Genomic DNA, 17,561 nt, shown 5'->3' on the forward strand with positions numbered 1-17,561 from the left:
CACACATATATATATATATATATATATAAAATGAGTCTTTCTACCCACTTGCCATGCAGGTGGGAGAGCAGCTGACAGCAGAGGTGCTTCTATAAGATGGTTGTGCTGCTTTTATGCAAATATACCACACATTGACACTCCAAACTGCTTCCTTTGCATGTCATGTTAGCCGTGATAACCGTTAAACCGTTAAAGGGTCATAGGATGCTACATGCACTTTTACAAGTTGTTTGAACTGAACGCTCTGTGATGTTCATCTCGCCTTATTCTGGATCCGAATAAAACATCAGATCATGCACAGACTATCCTGTCTCTTTGAATTTAAATCTATATTTATTCACACCGGCTCTTGAAAACCTCTATGCGAACACACTTGCCCGAAAAAGTGCGGGGGACGAATTTACGTGATATTAAAAGTGGGGGGGACACGTCCCCTGCGTCCCCCGCGTAATCTACGCCCCTGCACTGCAGTGACAGTTTGGCATTATCATAATGGACTAAAAACAAGAAAGATTCTCCTTTAACCCCAGCCAAGTGGTTTACAAAACACACACACACACTCACATACTGTTTGCGCTGCAGGTGAATGCACAGTATGTAAATTAAGTGATAGGATATTCAGTTTTAAGATGAAATTAATAGTGACAAGGTTAGAGTCTAACTTGTTGTGGAGTTGTCTTAAGGGTCAGAAGTTAATAAAGATTGCTGTAATGACTTTACAGGCTGCTCTGAAAGTGAAGTGCTCTGATGAGAGCTGCTGTTGTGACACGGGACCTACTATAAGTGTGCATGAAAAGCAGGGAGTGTGTGCAGTGTGCTGGTGATATGTGATATGCATGGTTTACACAACCTACAACACTTCCATGTTCATACTATATTTTAGTAAGAATGTGAAGCTATTAGAATAATTATACTGTAAATGTTAAATAATCAATTATTGTAGTAAATAAAGTAGCTAGTTTTAAACAAATCATATATCATATACACTACTGGTCAAAAGCTTTTTGAAAGCAGTCTCTTATGCTCACCAATGCTGCATTTATTTGATCAAAAAATACAGCAAAAACAGTAATATTGTGAAATATTATTACTATCCAAAGACCTGTTTTCTGTTTTAATATATTTTAAAATGTAATATATTCCTGTGAAGGCAAAGCTGAATTTTCAGCAGTCATTACTCCAGTCTTCAGTGTCACATGGTCCTTCAGAAATCATTCTAATATGCTGATTCGGTGCTTAAGAAACATTTCTGCATTATGCAGAAACATTATTATCAGTTTTGAAAATAGTTGTGCTGCATAATATGTTTGTGGAAACCATGATACACTACCATCCAAAGTTTGGGGTCAGTAAGGTTTTTTAAAAGGAATAAAAATACTTTTATTCAGCAAAGATGCATTAAACTGATCAAAAGTGAGAGTAAAGTAATTTATAATGTTACAGAAGATTTCTGTTTCAAATAAATGCTGCTCTTTTGAACTTCCTATTCATCAAAGAATTTATCACAGTTTCCTCAATAATGTAAAGCAGCAAAAACATTGATAATAATAAGAACCATTAATATTTGAGCACAAGTAATCATTGGTAATAACTGAGCACCAAATCAGCATATAGAATGATTTCTGAAGGATCATGTGACACTGAAGACTGGAGTAATGGCTGCTAAAAAATCCAGCTTTACCATCACAGGAATAAATTACATTTTAATATATATAAACAGTTAGATAACAGTTGTTTTAAATTCTAATAACAATTCATAGTACTACTCTTTTGCTGTATTTTTGATCAAATAAATGCAGCCTTGGTGAGCATAAGACACTGCTTTCAAAAACATTTAAAATTTTAAATATTCCAAACTCTATTACATTAAAATCCAGTTTTTATTTAACTTCTTGCCAATATCAATATCCACATTTCAGCAGGTAAAGACCCCAGCCAGCACATATTGTAATATAAAATCAGCAATACAACAGAAATACAACTGGTTATGTGCTAGAATTAGGGTCCACCATTATTTTATTACAATGATAAGAGCCATTCTTTCCTGTTTTATGCCCTGTGCTAGTCAAACACATACTGTAACATAGATCACATATCACCTTTATAATAGTTGTAAAGCTCATGGCCTGTACTCACTAAAGCGAGTGCCGCTCGCACTCATGAGACTGAATAAGATTCACATTGTTCATAAAGGGTGAATAATAGCATAAACAAACATAAACATTAATATGCACTTGTAACATACACTTGCATTCAACAGAAAATTGTTGTCAGGTCCATATGCTGGACAAAAAACAGCGTAGGTATAGCTGTACTTATCAATTACAATCTCCCATTAAAACAGACTTGGCATGGTATGATTAGTTATTCCCTTAATAACATCCTTCTCATCCTCTCCTTCATTAGTCTGCATTGCTCTGCCTATCTGATCTGCTGTCACAACTGTTAAAATTGCACTTTTCTTCCCTCTCATCATGCGTTTCTGTGTACCATCTTCAAAAGGATGAGAGGAGTAAAGTGAAAAGGAAAAGCCCACCTTCAGAGCTCAGTGGGTGTGCAACAGGCGCACAGATGTGTGAGGGCAAGTGTAGCGGCCCGCTCCTTTAATGTAAGCGGAAAGGGCCCTGGTTTCGTTTGTTGTTAGATCTCTCTATATATCCTCTGAATATTATTAGCTTGGTTTCAATAAACCCTTAATGTTACTGTTGATATGCCTATTAACGGCACTAGCTTGAGCTCCAAATATCTTAAAATACACTAACAAACATCTTTAAAACACTTTCGCTTTACAACAGAGACCAAACAAGTGTATAATCACAGTTAAATAACAACTGCGTCACATTTGGCGTTTAGACGCTAATAATACACAGCGATCTCAATAAACCTTATGAACGTAATATGTACAAATGATTTAGAAACAAGAATGTGAAGTAATTTTGATGTTATTAGAAGTCTTGAGTCTTAACAAGCTACATGAATCTCGTGCTGTTGTCACTTCTTTATAATGACCCATCGCGTTCTTAAAGAGGCAGAACTCAACACTTCATGCAGTAAGAAGAGGGTTGTAGCTTGTGTTGGTGGAAGGACCCATGAGATTTGCTTTGCATGGTCTGAAATTTTTTTTTTTGAAAGTTAAAGTTTTGCATCGCTGATGTTGCATATAGTCTCTGCGATTTGCAAATTTGGGCAGTGAAGCTAGTGACCTGCTGCAGCCTAGACTTGTCAGGGGCCTCCAAAGCCTCAGGACACTCAGCAACTGGCAAAGAAAGTGTCCCTCCTTGCATACAGCTGATCAGTAGAATTACTATATTTAGCCATCCAATGACATGCATCTGCTCTTTTATATATATATATACTGTATATATATATATACAATAAGGTAGTGACAAACTGTCAGGGCCAGCAAAGCCTTCTCAACTGCCAGAAGAGGTCTTGAAATAAATAAACATTTTCTCCTTTCTTGTTTATCTTTATTTGCTAATGCTTTGTTTTTTCTTTCATTGTTGTTTTTATCTTCTGAATCATTTGTACATATTAAGTTCATATTAAGGTTTATTGAGATCGTTGTGTATATAATTAGCGAATAAAAACAAGTTTTTAGCGCTAGCACATGAGCGACGCGTTTTGATGCTGTGTCGAGTTAAAACTTCAAAACTTTCTTTTGTCAAAGTTATTTGTTTTCATGCTAAAAATACTCTCCAGCTGTGTTTTCTTCATGAAATATTGGTGAAAGTTTGCTTGAATTGAGAACACATTGATGTCCTCATGTACTGAAGAAACAAGCACATCCTTTTAAGCGGCTACAGGACAGTTTGAGATATGAAAAATTCATAACCTGACCATCTGCAGTATGTACTGAACAACACCCTGTTCAAGCTGGTTTATTCATGCTGCTTTAACTACTGTTGCTGCAATGAGATATTGATTTGTTAAGATTTTTATGTAAATATCTCACTAAACTGCAACATTTTTCTTTTCTTCAAGCATATTTTTCTCAGCTTTGTATCCTGTATACTTTTTCATTTTCAGTCATTCACAGTATAGTACACAAGGCAGCACATCATTCAGTCCTAACGCTGCATTCGATAAGTAGAAAGGCTACAAAACAATTACTCAGCAAGCGGGGAAGAGAAACAACCAAAGCTGTCTCGCAGTGCAGTGATAAGGATAGTACTTATCACAGCCAAGCATACAGCAGAGACCTGGCTGAAAATGGTCTGTGTTGTTCCAAACTCTCAGGAAAATTATCTTTTAGTTCTTTCTTCATCCTTCAACCCACTGTCAATCCTCGAGATGGCAGGCTTTTATTCTTTTCCCATACAGTTAAACAACAGTCTTCATTCTATAAGTATAACAATAACAGAGGCCTGTAATGGCTACCTGGGAATGATAGAAAGTATATAGAGTGTGTTTAAACTGTCAAGAAGGGAGTGAACGTAAAGAAAAGTGAAGAGGGATGTCATGGGTCTAATACACACGTTAGCAAATGTGGAAGTAAAAACATTTCACAATCACTCAGTAAAGGAGGTGTATATTTATGCGCTCCACAACTTAATTTAAAGGAATAGTTCAACCACAAATGAAAACTTGCTGTAAATGTTCTTACCCTTAGGCCATTTAAGATGTAAATGAGTTTGTTTCTTCATCTGAACAAATTTGGAAAAATTTAGCATTACATCACTCGCTCAACATTGGTCCTCTGCAGTGAATGGGTGCCATCAGAATGAGAGTTCAAACAGCTGATGAAAACATCCCAATAATCCATAACATGACTGCAGTCCATCAATAATGTCTTGTGAAGTGAAAGGCTGTTTGTTTGTAAGAAACAAATTCCTAATTATGGCATTTTAAAGGGTTAGTTCACCCAAAAATGAAAATTCTGTCATTAATTACTCACCATGTTGTTCCCAACCCGTAAGACCTTCGTTCATCTTCGGAACACAATTTAAGATATTTTTGATGAAATTTGAGGGCTCTCCGACCCTTCCATAGACGCCAGTATCATGACGCGAGTGTGTGGCGGCGCTGACCCAGATCCACATGCTCGCGTCATGGTACTGTCGTGAACGTGCGTCCAAAGTGACGCAGTAGAGACGAAAATGTGGAATAAAGTCGTTATTTTTGTTTTCTTTGGGCATAAAAGTATTCTCGTAGCTTCGTAACTTTACAGTTGAACCACTGATGTCACACGGACTACTTTATCGATCATCTTGGTACTTTTCTGGACCTTGAACATGGTAGTTACCTTGCTGTCTATGCAGGGTCAGAGAGCCCTCAGATTTCATCAAAAATATCTTAAATTGTGTTCCGAAGATGAACGAAGGTCTTACGGGTTTCGAACAACATGAGGGTGAGTAATTAATTACAGAATTTTCATTTTTGGGTGAACTAACACTTTAACTTGTTTAACTTGCATTTTGCTTGTAAATGGTGCTTGATCTCTGAATATTTCTCTCCCGATTCAGATGAGAAGACTTTTTCACTGGAGCAAGCAATATTACGGATAAAGGACTTGTAGCCAGAATTAACAGTTTGAAATGAAAAACTTCTTAATATAATGGATTTGTTTCTTACAAACATGTAGCTTTTCAAAAGAGGTTAATTGATGGACTGGAGTCATGTGAATTTCTTATGGATTATTGTGATGTTTTTATCAGCTGTTTGGGCTCCCATTCTGATGGCACCCATTTAATGCAGAGGATCCATTGGTAAGCAAGTGATGTAATGCTAAATTTCTCCAAATCTGTTCTGATGAACAAACAAAAGGGTGGCCTGAGGGTGAGTAAATTCTCAGCATATTTTTATTTTTGGCTGAATTATTCCTTTAAAGGGATAGTTCAGACATTTATTCACCCATGTTCTATTCTGTATGAATTTCTTTGTTCCATAGAACACAAAAAGAAACATATGTGGAATGTATTGAATTCCTCCTTTTGTTTTACAGATGAAAAACGTCAAACAGACACAAGGGTGAGTAAAATATGCCATCATTTCATTTTTGGGTGAACTATCTCTTTAAATCGCTTAAAAGTTTTGATTTTGTAGATGTATCACGTATGAAGTGTTTACTCACGTGGTCCCTAAGATGGAGTACCTCATACTCCTCACTGATGTGTGAAATAACAATTAAGATCCATAAATGACTAAAATTTAATTTGTGTATGAAAATGTTGTTGCTCATTCACTTGTGGCAATAATTATACAACTAATTGCGATATTAACAAAGCATTATTACAAGAATATCTGCCTGAGGGAAAATACATTCATATTTTGTATCCCAGCGCTTTGGGGTTTTGATAAGATGTGAATCATCAACAGAGTTTGAGAGAGCGTAGAATTTTATTAATGTTTTGCAGGCACTGTTTTATTACTCACAGTGTTCAAAGCTACAAAAACATATGAACACGTAAAAGGCATGAAGGTTAGCACTTACAGAAGACACAACGACAACACCTAGAACGAGAGGAGATCAGAGCGCAGAGATGTACTGTTAGGGACGGAGTTTGTTTTGAATACCCACTCACGTACAGACACACATGCACATGCTCACACAGATACATGAAGGTCACTTATCTGTATTATTAAGGATGTGAAACAGATTAAGTTTAATATATATTCTCGCCATAACAATCTATGTATATGCAGAAATATAAATAGGTTATCGTTCAGTATATTTTTATTTGTATTATCATCTGGTTGTAGCATGAGTCTGAAACTTTGAGGCTGTCATTAAGAAAGACAATAGTATAGAATATATTAAGCTACAGGGCACAACACAGTACGTAACAGATGTTCAGAAAGGGAGACAACAGATCAAGATAACACCCAGCAAAAGACAAACCACATGGAAGGATCAAATAAAACAAGCAACAGCCGAAAGCACAACAGGAGATTGAGGAAAAACACTTGTACATTATGTGTACAGATGTTTTGAGACATCTGTACACATTTCGCTCACACGCTCTGTTCATCTGTTTCTCAAATCGAATAGGACTCTGAGATCAGATTTAACCTAATGTAAGACAAATCCATATTAAATGGCCTTTTGATTTAGACTATTACCAATAGAGAAGGCATCCATGGTTTGTGTTGCGGTTGAAAACTGTTCATTTTCAGATGTTGTGGTTTTGAGACCGTGCGACGGGTCTGTCTAAAGCTCTTCTGCTGAAGTCCATCAGACCCGTTTCCAAATATGGGTTGATTAGCCGTAGGAGCTCAGATGAGTCATGCAATTACACTGACAGAAATCTAGCCATTCGCGAGGAGAGATGAAATGCCGTCTTGAATACGAAAGAGAGAGATGAACTCTAATTTGTACTAAAGGACACTGAACATTTGTGAATTGTAAAGGCTGCTCTATTCCTTTTGTTTGATAAATAAAAAAATTACACGTGAACCCTTTTATCTTGGTCACACTGGCATTTGTTTGTGATCTATTAGAGAGACAGCTTATTAGTTCAAGTCAAGAACATTTCACAGTATCATTATAGGCTAATTCCAAGTAAATGGCTTCTGGGTAGTTCTTGAGCAGAACAAAATTCTATTCATGTAACCTTCAGATATCTATGCTTTGGTTTGTTTAGTAATGCAGGTAATTCACACAGAAATATAGCTATTTTAAGTTTGAAATAAAAACATTCTGATAGATTAACATGTAAATATTAGTTTTCTAATGTGTTTTTCTTTTCTCTTGGAAAATTTGTATCAGAAGCAACTAATATATCTACTTTTCATTGCAAATAATAATATTTAGCTTCAGCCAGAGAGATAATAACCTGAAGTTCTGTCATTTTTAAGAGATAATTTTAAACTAGGCAAGGTTTGATATGGCCCGCATAACTGATGAAAAACCAAACTTTTTTTCATTTCCTTCTCAAAAACCGAGATTGCTGGTAATATACAGTCGGCATCAGCGCAGAATCACATTTATCGTCCTTCTAAGACTCAAATCCTTCAATAAATAATTACCAGGTACAATTAAAGATACATCAAGTAATAATACATCCAAATCAAGCCTCACACCTCCACTTCTCTCAAAGATTTATGCAGCCAGATTTAGCAGATGGAGAATTTACAGAAGATTTGCAAATATTACTTAATAGTGGAGTCCCACTCCAACTTGCCCAGTATCTTTAAAGATACAGATATCCAATCCAGTAGACAAGGTTGAAGAGGCCAAAGGCAGTTGGGAAGAATATTCGGGAGTAGGAGTCGATTTTGGAGACATGGACATGCATTCTGTTTTCACGCCAAGCTCCGGAGCGACAATCATCAAAGCAGCAGAAGAAACTGGTGCAGTCTTTGCCGTCCAGACATTCATACGCATAATCGTCATCCTCGTGGTAGGGAGCAATATTGTTCATCTGCAGCAGAGATGTCCCTGGTCTGATGTTAACCATGCTGGGTTTCTACACAGAGGAAAGGTCACTACCGCTTCATTGCTAAAACAGTGTGCAGTACAAAAGCAAATGCCAGAGCTGCTGCACAACACACTCAATTAACCGCAAACAAAAGTACAATGTAGCCTATTCTAATCTGAGCTATGAATAAGTCAGTAAGCTTTGCAGTAAGCTAATTAATTGTAGATATCATTGATCAGCTAGGTGCTTGCTTGTTCTGTTTTCTCTAAGCAACATAAAGCTTAAAATGGTGTCATTATTTAATCATCCTCATGTGACTTTTTATTATTTTTATTTATTATACATTTTTAAAGAATATCTGGCCATTCTTTTCAGTATAATGAAAGTAAATAGCAAAAACACCATACAGGTGTCAGAAAAGGGGTTGATATGATAGCTTTGTTTGAGGAACAGACCAGAATTACACGATTCACAGAAAAGCTTAACATTTGAGCTTTCCATAGCATTCTCAGAATAGAAGTAGCAATGAGCCATTCTTTTGAAAGGGATCTGCTATGATTTGGTTCATCCGATTCTCATAAGTAGCCTGTATGATTTGCTTATGAATCACATAGATTCGGTCTTCACAAACCTGGAATCAATGTAACACACTAGTCACATGGACCACTTTTATGATATTTTATGGTGTATTTGATCCTTTTAGAAGCTTAAAGGTACTGAGTCCCATTCACTGTAATTATATAGAAAAGAGCACAGAAATTCTTATTTTGTTTTCCACAGACATGTATACACATTTTGAATGACATGAATCTGAGTAAATAAAAGAATCGTGTTTTTTGGGTGAACTGGCCCTTTAATAATAGAATGAAGTTCATTCACCTGTGCATGGCTTGATTTGGTCTTCTTGTTCTGTCGATTGCTTGTGAAATAATGTAGGGTCCCGTATTCCATAAGAGCAGCAAAGGTAAAGATGAAGCAGACAGACACAAACAGATCCATGGCTGTCACGTACGACACCTTCGGCAAGGACTTCCTTGATATGGTGCTTAGGGTTGTCATGGTGAGCACAGTTGTGATACCTAAGCCAATCAAGATGCACAGTAATTGAGGACCCCCACTGAAGCATTTCCTTTTCATGATCACATGCACTTGTGTAATGCATTCACATATCAAATGCTAATGATGTTCCTATTGATTAGTATTAATTCTGAAGCTTTTTAAATTACCTAAAGATGTTCTGGCAGGCACAGCATCCTTGTTAATCCAGAAAGAGACCCAGGACAAAACCACTATCATACTGCAGGGGATATAGGTCTGGATGGTGAAGTAGCCCATTCTCCGGCTTAGGTCAAAGAAAATGGTCATAACTACATATTCCCCTAATAATACAAGATATTAAGGCATTTTAGACATTTTTTGACAGTAATTATGCATCAGCAAAGATATTATAATCAATGACTCCAGATATACTATTAATAAATAACAATAAGAAGATTAATAATAATAACCACTCATGTATTCTTACTTTTATTATTTATTATTATTAACAATATTTATTATTATTATTACTTATTTACTTATATTATAATCTACTATTATTATTAATGTCATTTTAAACTATAATAATAATTACTATTATTATTTAAAATAACACTATTTTACTATTAATAATATCTGCTCATTTATTATTATTATTATTATTAATTACCACAGATCTACTGATACTATTAATCTTTGTAATATCATCAGTAGTAGTAGTAGTAATAATAATAATAATGACAACTCAAAATCTACTAATGATAATAATTATTATTAATAATAATAAAACAACCACTCGTGTATTATTATTAACTTATATTATTTGAAGATTAACAATAATAATATCTGCTCATTTATTGTTGTAGTTATTATTATTAATTACTAAAAATCTGCCATTATTATTATTATTTTTTTTTTTTTCTCATACCAGACTGAGTGTGTGCCACATCAGAAGTGTTCCGTAGACCCACAAAAGCAAATTGGTAAAGTCTCCAGTACCGCTGGTCTGCAACCTCAACCGAATGACGTTGCCATCTATACTGGATCTCATTCTTTGGATACCCATCTGCAAATAGACACAAAATCACATCCACCAGATTACATGTGAACTTTCATTTCGGTGTGTAAGTGATAAGAAGTTACAGTGATGGCAGAATGGCACTGAGGCTTCACACGGCAGCACTCTGTTAGACTAAAGCGCAGCATGCCCTTCCCGTGCCCACAGACGATGATGACACGTGAGAAGCTGAGGCATGATGCTAATAACGGATGGAGGGGTGACATAGACTGAGAAGATGAGAGAGGGGATGGAGAGACAGCTGGAGAAGGATGATATCTGTCCTCACTCATTGCAAGGTTAGAGGATGATAGTTGGTGCAGACCTTCTGCAATGTTAAGGATTGGTTGACCAATATTGGCAATGCATGGTTGGCTGACAGAGGCAATGCATGGGGATTGGCTGCCTGGCAGCGTTCAGGACAGGACTGAGGCTGAGTGACAGATTGACATAAGAATTTAACACCTACAGCTTGAAAACTCCAGAGGGCACGAATGTTCATCCATGGGAAAGTTATGCAGCTTAAGGTAGCATTCCGCATTAATAGTCAACCTAACAAAAAAGAATCATAGACAATAGCAAAACAAAAAAAAATGTTGATTGTGACATTTAAGAGGTAGTGCATTTGTGCAGGCTTTGATATCTGTGCTATGAACACACTCAGTCTGATTTAACAGTCCCTGACATAAATGTGAATCAGATGTAATGGCTTAAACATGCTGCAACGGACAGCGGGTGTCATTTGGTACAAAAGCAAATGCTACAGGACAGGAATACGAGGACACATACTTCTGTCATACAAACATTCACTCAGCTCTTAATGTTAACCGTGGACTCACCTTAGAGTATACATCACTCTTCCATTGCTCCAAAGCCGCAGAAGGCGATTGGGTGTCGTGATCCAGTGGGCGTCAGATTTACGTGAGTTGCGGAAAAAGGTGTCAGGGATCCAGATTTTTCCGACCATGTTACTGTTGAGCATGAGGAGTTTCATTGAGCTGTTGAATTTGAGTCTGCTGTCGTACCACGTCTGAGCAAAGAAGATGTCTATGGTGTACTCCTAAAAAAAACACCCAACAATGAGAGGTCTAGCCATAAAAGTGTACGGTTGCTTTTGTAACTGTGAAATGATGTGGGTATTGGTTGTGACAGTGGATTGGATGATTGTGAAATGGATCTAAACAGTTGCGTAGAGTGTCTGTTTTTTTACAGCTCTGAACATAATGTATTATTGTACATTTCTGCTCACCATATTGATGGGATCTACTGGGCCAATGCTGTTCACGTACACTGCCGTCTCAATCACAGTTGGTCTCACTAGAATATAATTACAAACATTCAAATGACAATAATTGTTAATCATAACTATCAAATAAATAACAAAAAATAAAATACATAGTTATAATATCAAAACAATATAATACAGTAAGTGATTTAATAAAAAATTTATATAATATACAAATGTTGATGTTCTATTATATTCATAAAATCAAAACTGACCATAGTTACTTAATGCACCTTTCAATTGTGCATCTTTCATTGGTGCATTGAATTATGGAATTATGGAAGCCGTTTCTGCTATTTATCCCAATTCCAAGTTTAGATTTTTAAGTTTACATCTCGTAATTCTGTGTTTTTGTTTCCGCCACAATATAAAATATAAAAAAGGCAACTGAGACTTTTTATCAAACAATTTTGAATTTTTTTCTCACAGTCGCAAGTTTATATCTTACAATTTGGACTTTTCTTCTTAGAATTGCACATTTTTATCTCGCAGTTGCAAGTTTACTGTATGTATCCCACATAATTCTGTGCTGGAAATGGGCTTCCATAGAAAAATGTGTTTGTCTTCATAAGCTTTAATAATTTATTAACTTTCTCTTCTTCTTTTTCATTTCTCTTTTTGCACACATTGTGGGCTATTGAATAATGTTAACCAATAGCAAAACCAATAGCCAGCTATTTTTAGCAAACTCACATTCAGTCTGGCTCCACCCTGGTATGTAACCATCCAATCAATTCCTAATCAGTGGATACAATCGAATTTTGTCACTGAAAATCCTGTTTTGCTCAGAAATACATCTCATTACAGAAGTGAAATGGGCTGCAAACCGATTCATGTTTCCTATAACAGCCACAAAAATTACTCAAAGCTGCCTGAATCCTCATCCTTGCAGTTTCATAAATATTTCTGTCGCAGTCAGTCACAGAGATGTGACAAATAACAAAATCTCGGCTAGTTGACCTGCAGTTCCTCAGCACTTGCTCTGCGCTCTGATTAACTGAGTTCTTCTCATACTTACACTTATCTCAGACACATGAAACACAGATAAAGGAGGAAGATCAATAGTGATTTGGGTCTATTGTACCCGAACACCCCCGAGATAAATCCTCTTAAATAACTGAACTCTACTCAGCTGCGTCGCTTCCAGAACACTGATGTACTGAGAATAAAGTGACCTGTACAGCTCTGGTGTAGAGAAAAAAATCAGCAAAATCCTAAAGCCTAGCACTTCTTCATTTAACATTGCAATAATGCTGATGGTAAAGTAAAAATGATGATCACAGAGAAACTCTGAACTGCTTGGAGGGTTTAATTGTCACAGTGTGTTCCTCTTCATGTGGCTTCCTAATAATGATGGCATTATCTTATAATTATTAACATTTTTCAGTTACCCATAAGCTGTAACACTGTGTTTGAAGGTCATAAACAAGCCTAGACAGAATCTGCGAGCAATTTGTGTGCACAGAGCCTGTGTGGGCCTGGATATAAGCATACAACCTTTTCAAAAAATGGACTTGCCTCCGATATCTGGTCTCAGTTTGTTGTCATAACCTTGCAGTAATTTGTTTAGGATAAGGGTGACGTCGCTCTTATAGACCTTTGGTGATAAAACCCAAGTTTTATTTATGGGGACATCCTCGTAATCTTCCTCCTCTGCTTTGCTCAGGCCAAATGCCATGCTGTCATAAAAAACAGAAACAAAGAGAGGCATATATGAGCAGACAGACAGCAGTGAGGTAAATAATAGAGCAATATTAGATTTAAAATTGAGAGTAGTTAAAAGAGGAGTCAGTTAATATTAGGAGCTTAAACTCTAAAGAGTGAGCGACTGGTTTAAAGTATGACAGACAGAAGGAGAAAGAGAGAATTTGTATGATGAGTTTTACAGGAAGAACAAATAAAAGAAGCCATCAGATACTATAAATGTATGGGACCACCGTGACAGCAGGAGAGAGGAGTCTTTTAAATGAGCGTAATGCAGGAGGTTCTAATAAAAGAATGCAGTGATTAATGAAGATGTGTTCTGGCAGTGGAGGGAGGGAACAGCTGAAGGTGAGGGGCTTAAATTATCACCGACAACTCCCTCTCGCACTCGCTCTCTTGCAGTGTATGGTGTAAAAGCTTCTAAATGTATTCTCTGGAGCATTATCTGTAGGAATAGACATATCGGGGATCACTTTTAACTGAAATGTGCGCCATTACAATACAGTCTAGACTGAGTCTCCTCTGATGTCACAACTTTTGCTTTGGAGAATGAAGGTGATGCGCATTGAAGCTGCCGGTCATAAAAACTATCAGCGCAAAAGACCACCTCTTGGGTAATTAGAAAAATATTCAAAACAAGATTCGGTTCTACTTTTTATTTAGGTGTCTTTAGCCACCTATGTACCACAATTGTTAGGTACAGTGTATTTATTGTGTTCATTTTGCTTTGCAAAACACATTTGCTGTTATTGAGGTGGGATTAGTTTAGGGCTAGGGACAGGTTTGGTGGTATATGGTTAAATTTAGGGTGGATTAAAGGGTCAACAGTATAATTATAGATATTATTTAATTACAGATTTATTTGCTGCAGGTATTTTTAATTGTAAGCATGATGTAAAACCTGCATATACACAATAAGTGAATTGTATCAAATTATTAATTTAAATGTTAGTAAATAGTAGTTAAAAACACTTCATATAAATAGGGCCCTGAGATTCAAATGTCTATTTAATGCCTTATTTTGTGAGAAAAAAGTTTAAATATATAAACCAAAATATAGCCAACTACAGCAGAATTACACTTGTTCGATTAATGTAGTGTACTGCCATTTATCTAGATGTGACATATAAAATAATAAAACTGATCTGAATGGTCTAAATATGTTTTTTTTTTTAAGTACCCAGACGAACCGGTAAATGTGATTATATATTTGAGCTTTGTCTATAAACAAAAAATCTAAATGGTACATTCCCATACATATGCAAATACTGAAAGACAGAAAAATCTATATGAAGCATCCCTGTGGATGAGACCCATGTGGGTGGAGAGAATGTAGGTTATTGATTCCTGTAGGCACAGCACTGAGTGGTTAAAAAGCAGGCTGTCAATGGAAAATACAGACAGAATATTTTCCTCAAATGCAGTATTTTATATTGTCTGGACACAACAGTAGCCTCTGAATGACCTTTGTGGGCTAATAACCATGACAAACACACAGTAAGAAGACAAACAAAATGCCTTAAGAGGGGAAAAGCGTTTTTGGTCATAGAGACACTTAGAAATGGTTATTGCCATCACTTTTTCACAAAATGTAAGTAGCCTAAATGAGAGGAATGTAATATTACAAACCAAGTATGTTTATTCTATTAAGCATTTACATATGTACATAGGCTATACGTTGAATGAGCTGCCAAAAAATGAGCTGAAGGAAACCAAAGTAGCGCGAACCAACATAAGTGTTAATGTAGACTACAACTTATGCATAACATTTACAACGTAGAAATTGTGAAATACCCTTCTGATCTTACTATGTGAGGATGCAAAATCTAATACTGTCTGTGTGAGCAATGTAGTTCGGGGTGCTGTTTGTTGAACTGTAGCTGATTGCTGGCTAAAGTCTCCTCAAGGTTGTTTGGAGACTTTGTTTTTTTTTTAGGTTGTTTGGAGACTGACACTGCACTTCCACGCTAAAAAGACGACATCAACACGAATGCCCTGAGCAAAGCTGTCACTTACAATCTGTATTATTATTCTCAGATGTATTCAGTGTACTTACAACTGCACGTGTCGTGGTCGTGATCGACAGTTATAGGTGGAAATGTTAGGTCAATAAATTTGATGCGCTACAAGAAAAACGTAAAACTAAAACGTTCTGCAGCACTTCGCGTTACAGAATGACGCCAGATGCTCGCGTTGTGGAGTGTCCAAGTGTGTGTCCAAGTGGCTATTTTAGTAGTCATATTGATTGCACCCCTTGTTTTCTTTTGCCCCCTATGAAGCGAAAACTTACCAAACTCCAAGCAGACCGGGCAACAGCCAGACCAGCGTCTCTTTTCTCCGGCGGCGATGCAGCAAAACCATCGCGCGAACGCTCGGTTTATAACCAAACGATCTCCGATATGAATTAGAGCTTAAAGACGATCAAACCTTTGAGAGATTTAAGCGATTCTTAACACGGTGGTCGAAGGCGTCAGCGTATGCTGTCAGTTGTTGTCTAGACAAATGCATATAGCTTGAGCCTATGGTCTATATGTCAGGCAGCAGAGGCGGTGTGGATGTGAATGGGGAATGCGGGATTTCGCTGATTGCGGCACCGCTGCGTTCATCCAGCGTTCTGCTAAGCGAGACGCTCTCGATATTCCGGGAGCTATTAGAAACTGCCTGTAGGAAAAGAGCTGACTGCTCTACCTCAGAGAATTTACATCAAGCTGTGATTGATGAAACCTTTACTTAGTTTTGCTGTTGTTGGGGGTTAATAAAGTGACAAATGCGACATTTTCAATGGCGCTGCACCAAAATGTGCAAAGTTACCAAACTTAACCATAAAATGCACAAAGAGGGTAGAAATAAACTTATGAAATGTTGTTTTTGATGGTGTGTGTGAATGAGCTTTTTAAAGGAATTTTTGTCAGTAATTTCCTGTTAGTCTCGTTTAACCAAAATTGATTGGTGTTTCGCCATCTATAAAACAGTTTTGGCTGACTAATCTTAAAGACTGAAAACAGTCCACTGGTTTTGTTGTTGTTGTTTATAATAATTTTAATCATTTAAAATGTATGATAAAGTGATGATGGCAGTATAGGCCTACTATGATTTGTCAATGTACGTCGAATTCTGATCCTATCCACCCCTTGCCGTAAAAATGGGCGCGGCCATTTGTAAATTCTATGGGTCTAGTTTCCGGTCTCATCTGCGTCTAGCTATTTTTAGCTGTAAACCGCTCCTTTTGCTGCTTGATATTGAAAATTGGTGTGTCTTACCATATTATTTTAATGTATTATCTTAATTATGAACACACTGGTTTGTAGTGCAAACAGTTTTACCATTTACTGCACGTTGTTATTCTTCTCGTTATTTCCCTATAGCGGCTAATGAACCGGAAGTCTCACCCATAGGCTTACTTCCGCGTTGAAGAAAAAGGAGCTTGAGCGGCATATGTTGCTATGGTAACCTCTTCGTCGCGAGCATATTTGTGTTTTTATGGTGTTTTTGTGTATCTTTTGTGGTTACTGAATCGTTGTTTTAAAACCCAGTTGAAACGTGTTTATATGGCCTTAAACACGTTTAATAACCTGTATGTAAAAATAGATTTTGTATTGGTAAAAATTCAAAAATACATTAGCCTATCTTACTTTTTTATTGGTTTTTTATCCTTATCAAATCCCCACGAGGATGTAAAACCTGAATTGTATGATGTTGTGGGGACATAATTTCGGTCCCCATGAAGAAACGGCTTATACATCATACACAATTAGGCCTATGAATGTTTACTGTACGTGTTTAGGGGATGGAATTTAACGTTTCTACAGTATAAAAATCATTGTCTGTGGAGTGTCATAAAACACAAATACTCAACGTGTGTGTGTGTGTGTGTGTGTGTGTGTGTTTAAGGCTGCGTTCGAAAGCTGAGGCAGCGGACTTGATGCCTCTCTGCCTTATCAGGCAATAGCTTTCCAGGCATCGTTTGAGCACAAAGGTAACCTACCTCACAAAACTGATTTCGAATGGACTTCTTAGACAGCATGACGGTTTAATGATCTACAGCACAATAGAGAGAGCTTTGATAATAACTAAGCTAATATTGAATTACTACAATACTACCCAGCAAGCAATAGCC

General features: G+C 36.7%; 1 protein-coding gene across 1 annotated transcript; it reads right to left on the bottom strand.

Annotated features, from left to right (window-relative positions):
• Window positions 1–7,796: 7,796 nt before the first annotated feature.
• On the bottom strand, window positions 7,797–16,268 carry LOC107733747 (gamma-aminobutyric acid receptor subunit gamma-1-like). The gene is made up of 9 exons (XM_016545514.1): window positions 15,735–16,268; window positions 13,259–13,419; window positions 11,705–11,772; window positions 11,295–11,515; window positions 10,925–11,007; window positions 10,327–10,464; window positions 9,587–9,739; window positions 9,240–9,439; window positions 7,797–8,408 (listed from the first exon to the last, which is right to left on the bottom strand). The coding sequence occupies exons 1-9, from the start codon at window positions 15,803–15,805 to the stop codon at window positions 8,133–8,135; spliced, it is 1,371 nt and encodes a 456-aa protein (XP_016401000.1). The 5' UTR covers window positions 15,806–16,268; the 3' UTR covers window positions 7,797–8,132.
• Between the last annotated feature and the right edge of the window lie 1,293 nt (window positions 16,269–17,561).

Source organism: Sinocyclocheilus rhinocerous, unplaced genomic scaffold (assembly GCF_001515625.1).
Source record: "Sinocyclocheilus rhinocerous isolate Xijiao unplaced genomic scaffold, SAMN03320098_v1.1 scaffold789, whole genome shotgun sequence".
Taxonomy (NCBI): Eukaryota; Metazoa; Chordata; class Actinopteri; order Cypriniformes; family Cyprinidae; genus Sinocyclocheilus; species Sinocyclocheilus rhinocerous.

Bases quoted from the DNA above. Each gene is read 5' to 3' on its own strand.
- LOC107733747 (XM_016545514.1), bottom strand. From the start codon at position 15,805: ATGGTTTTGCTGCATCGCCGCCGGAGAAAAGAGACGCTGGTCTGGCTG. The intron at 11,773-13,258 runs GCAAGTCCATTT...ATTATATTCTAG, and splicing joins ACTGAGACCAGATATCGGAG to TGAGACCAACTGTGATTGAG. The intron at 9,440-9,586 runs GTAATTTAAAAA...TGATTGGCTTAG, and splicing joins GCCTGCCAGAACATCTTTAG to GTATCACAACTGTGCTCACC.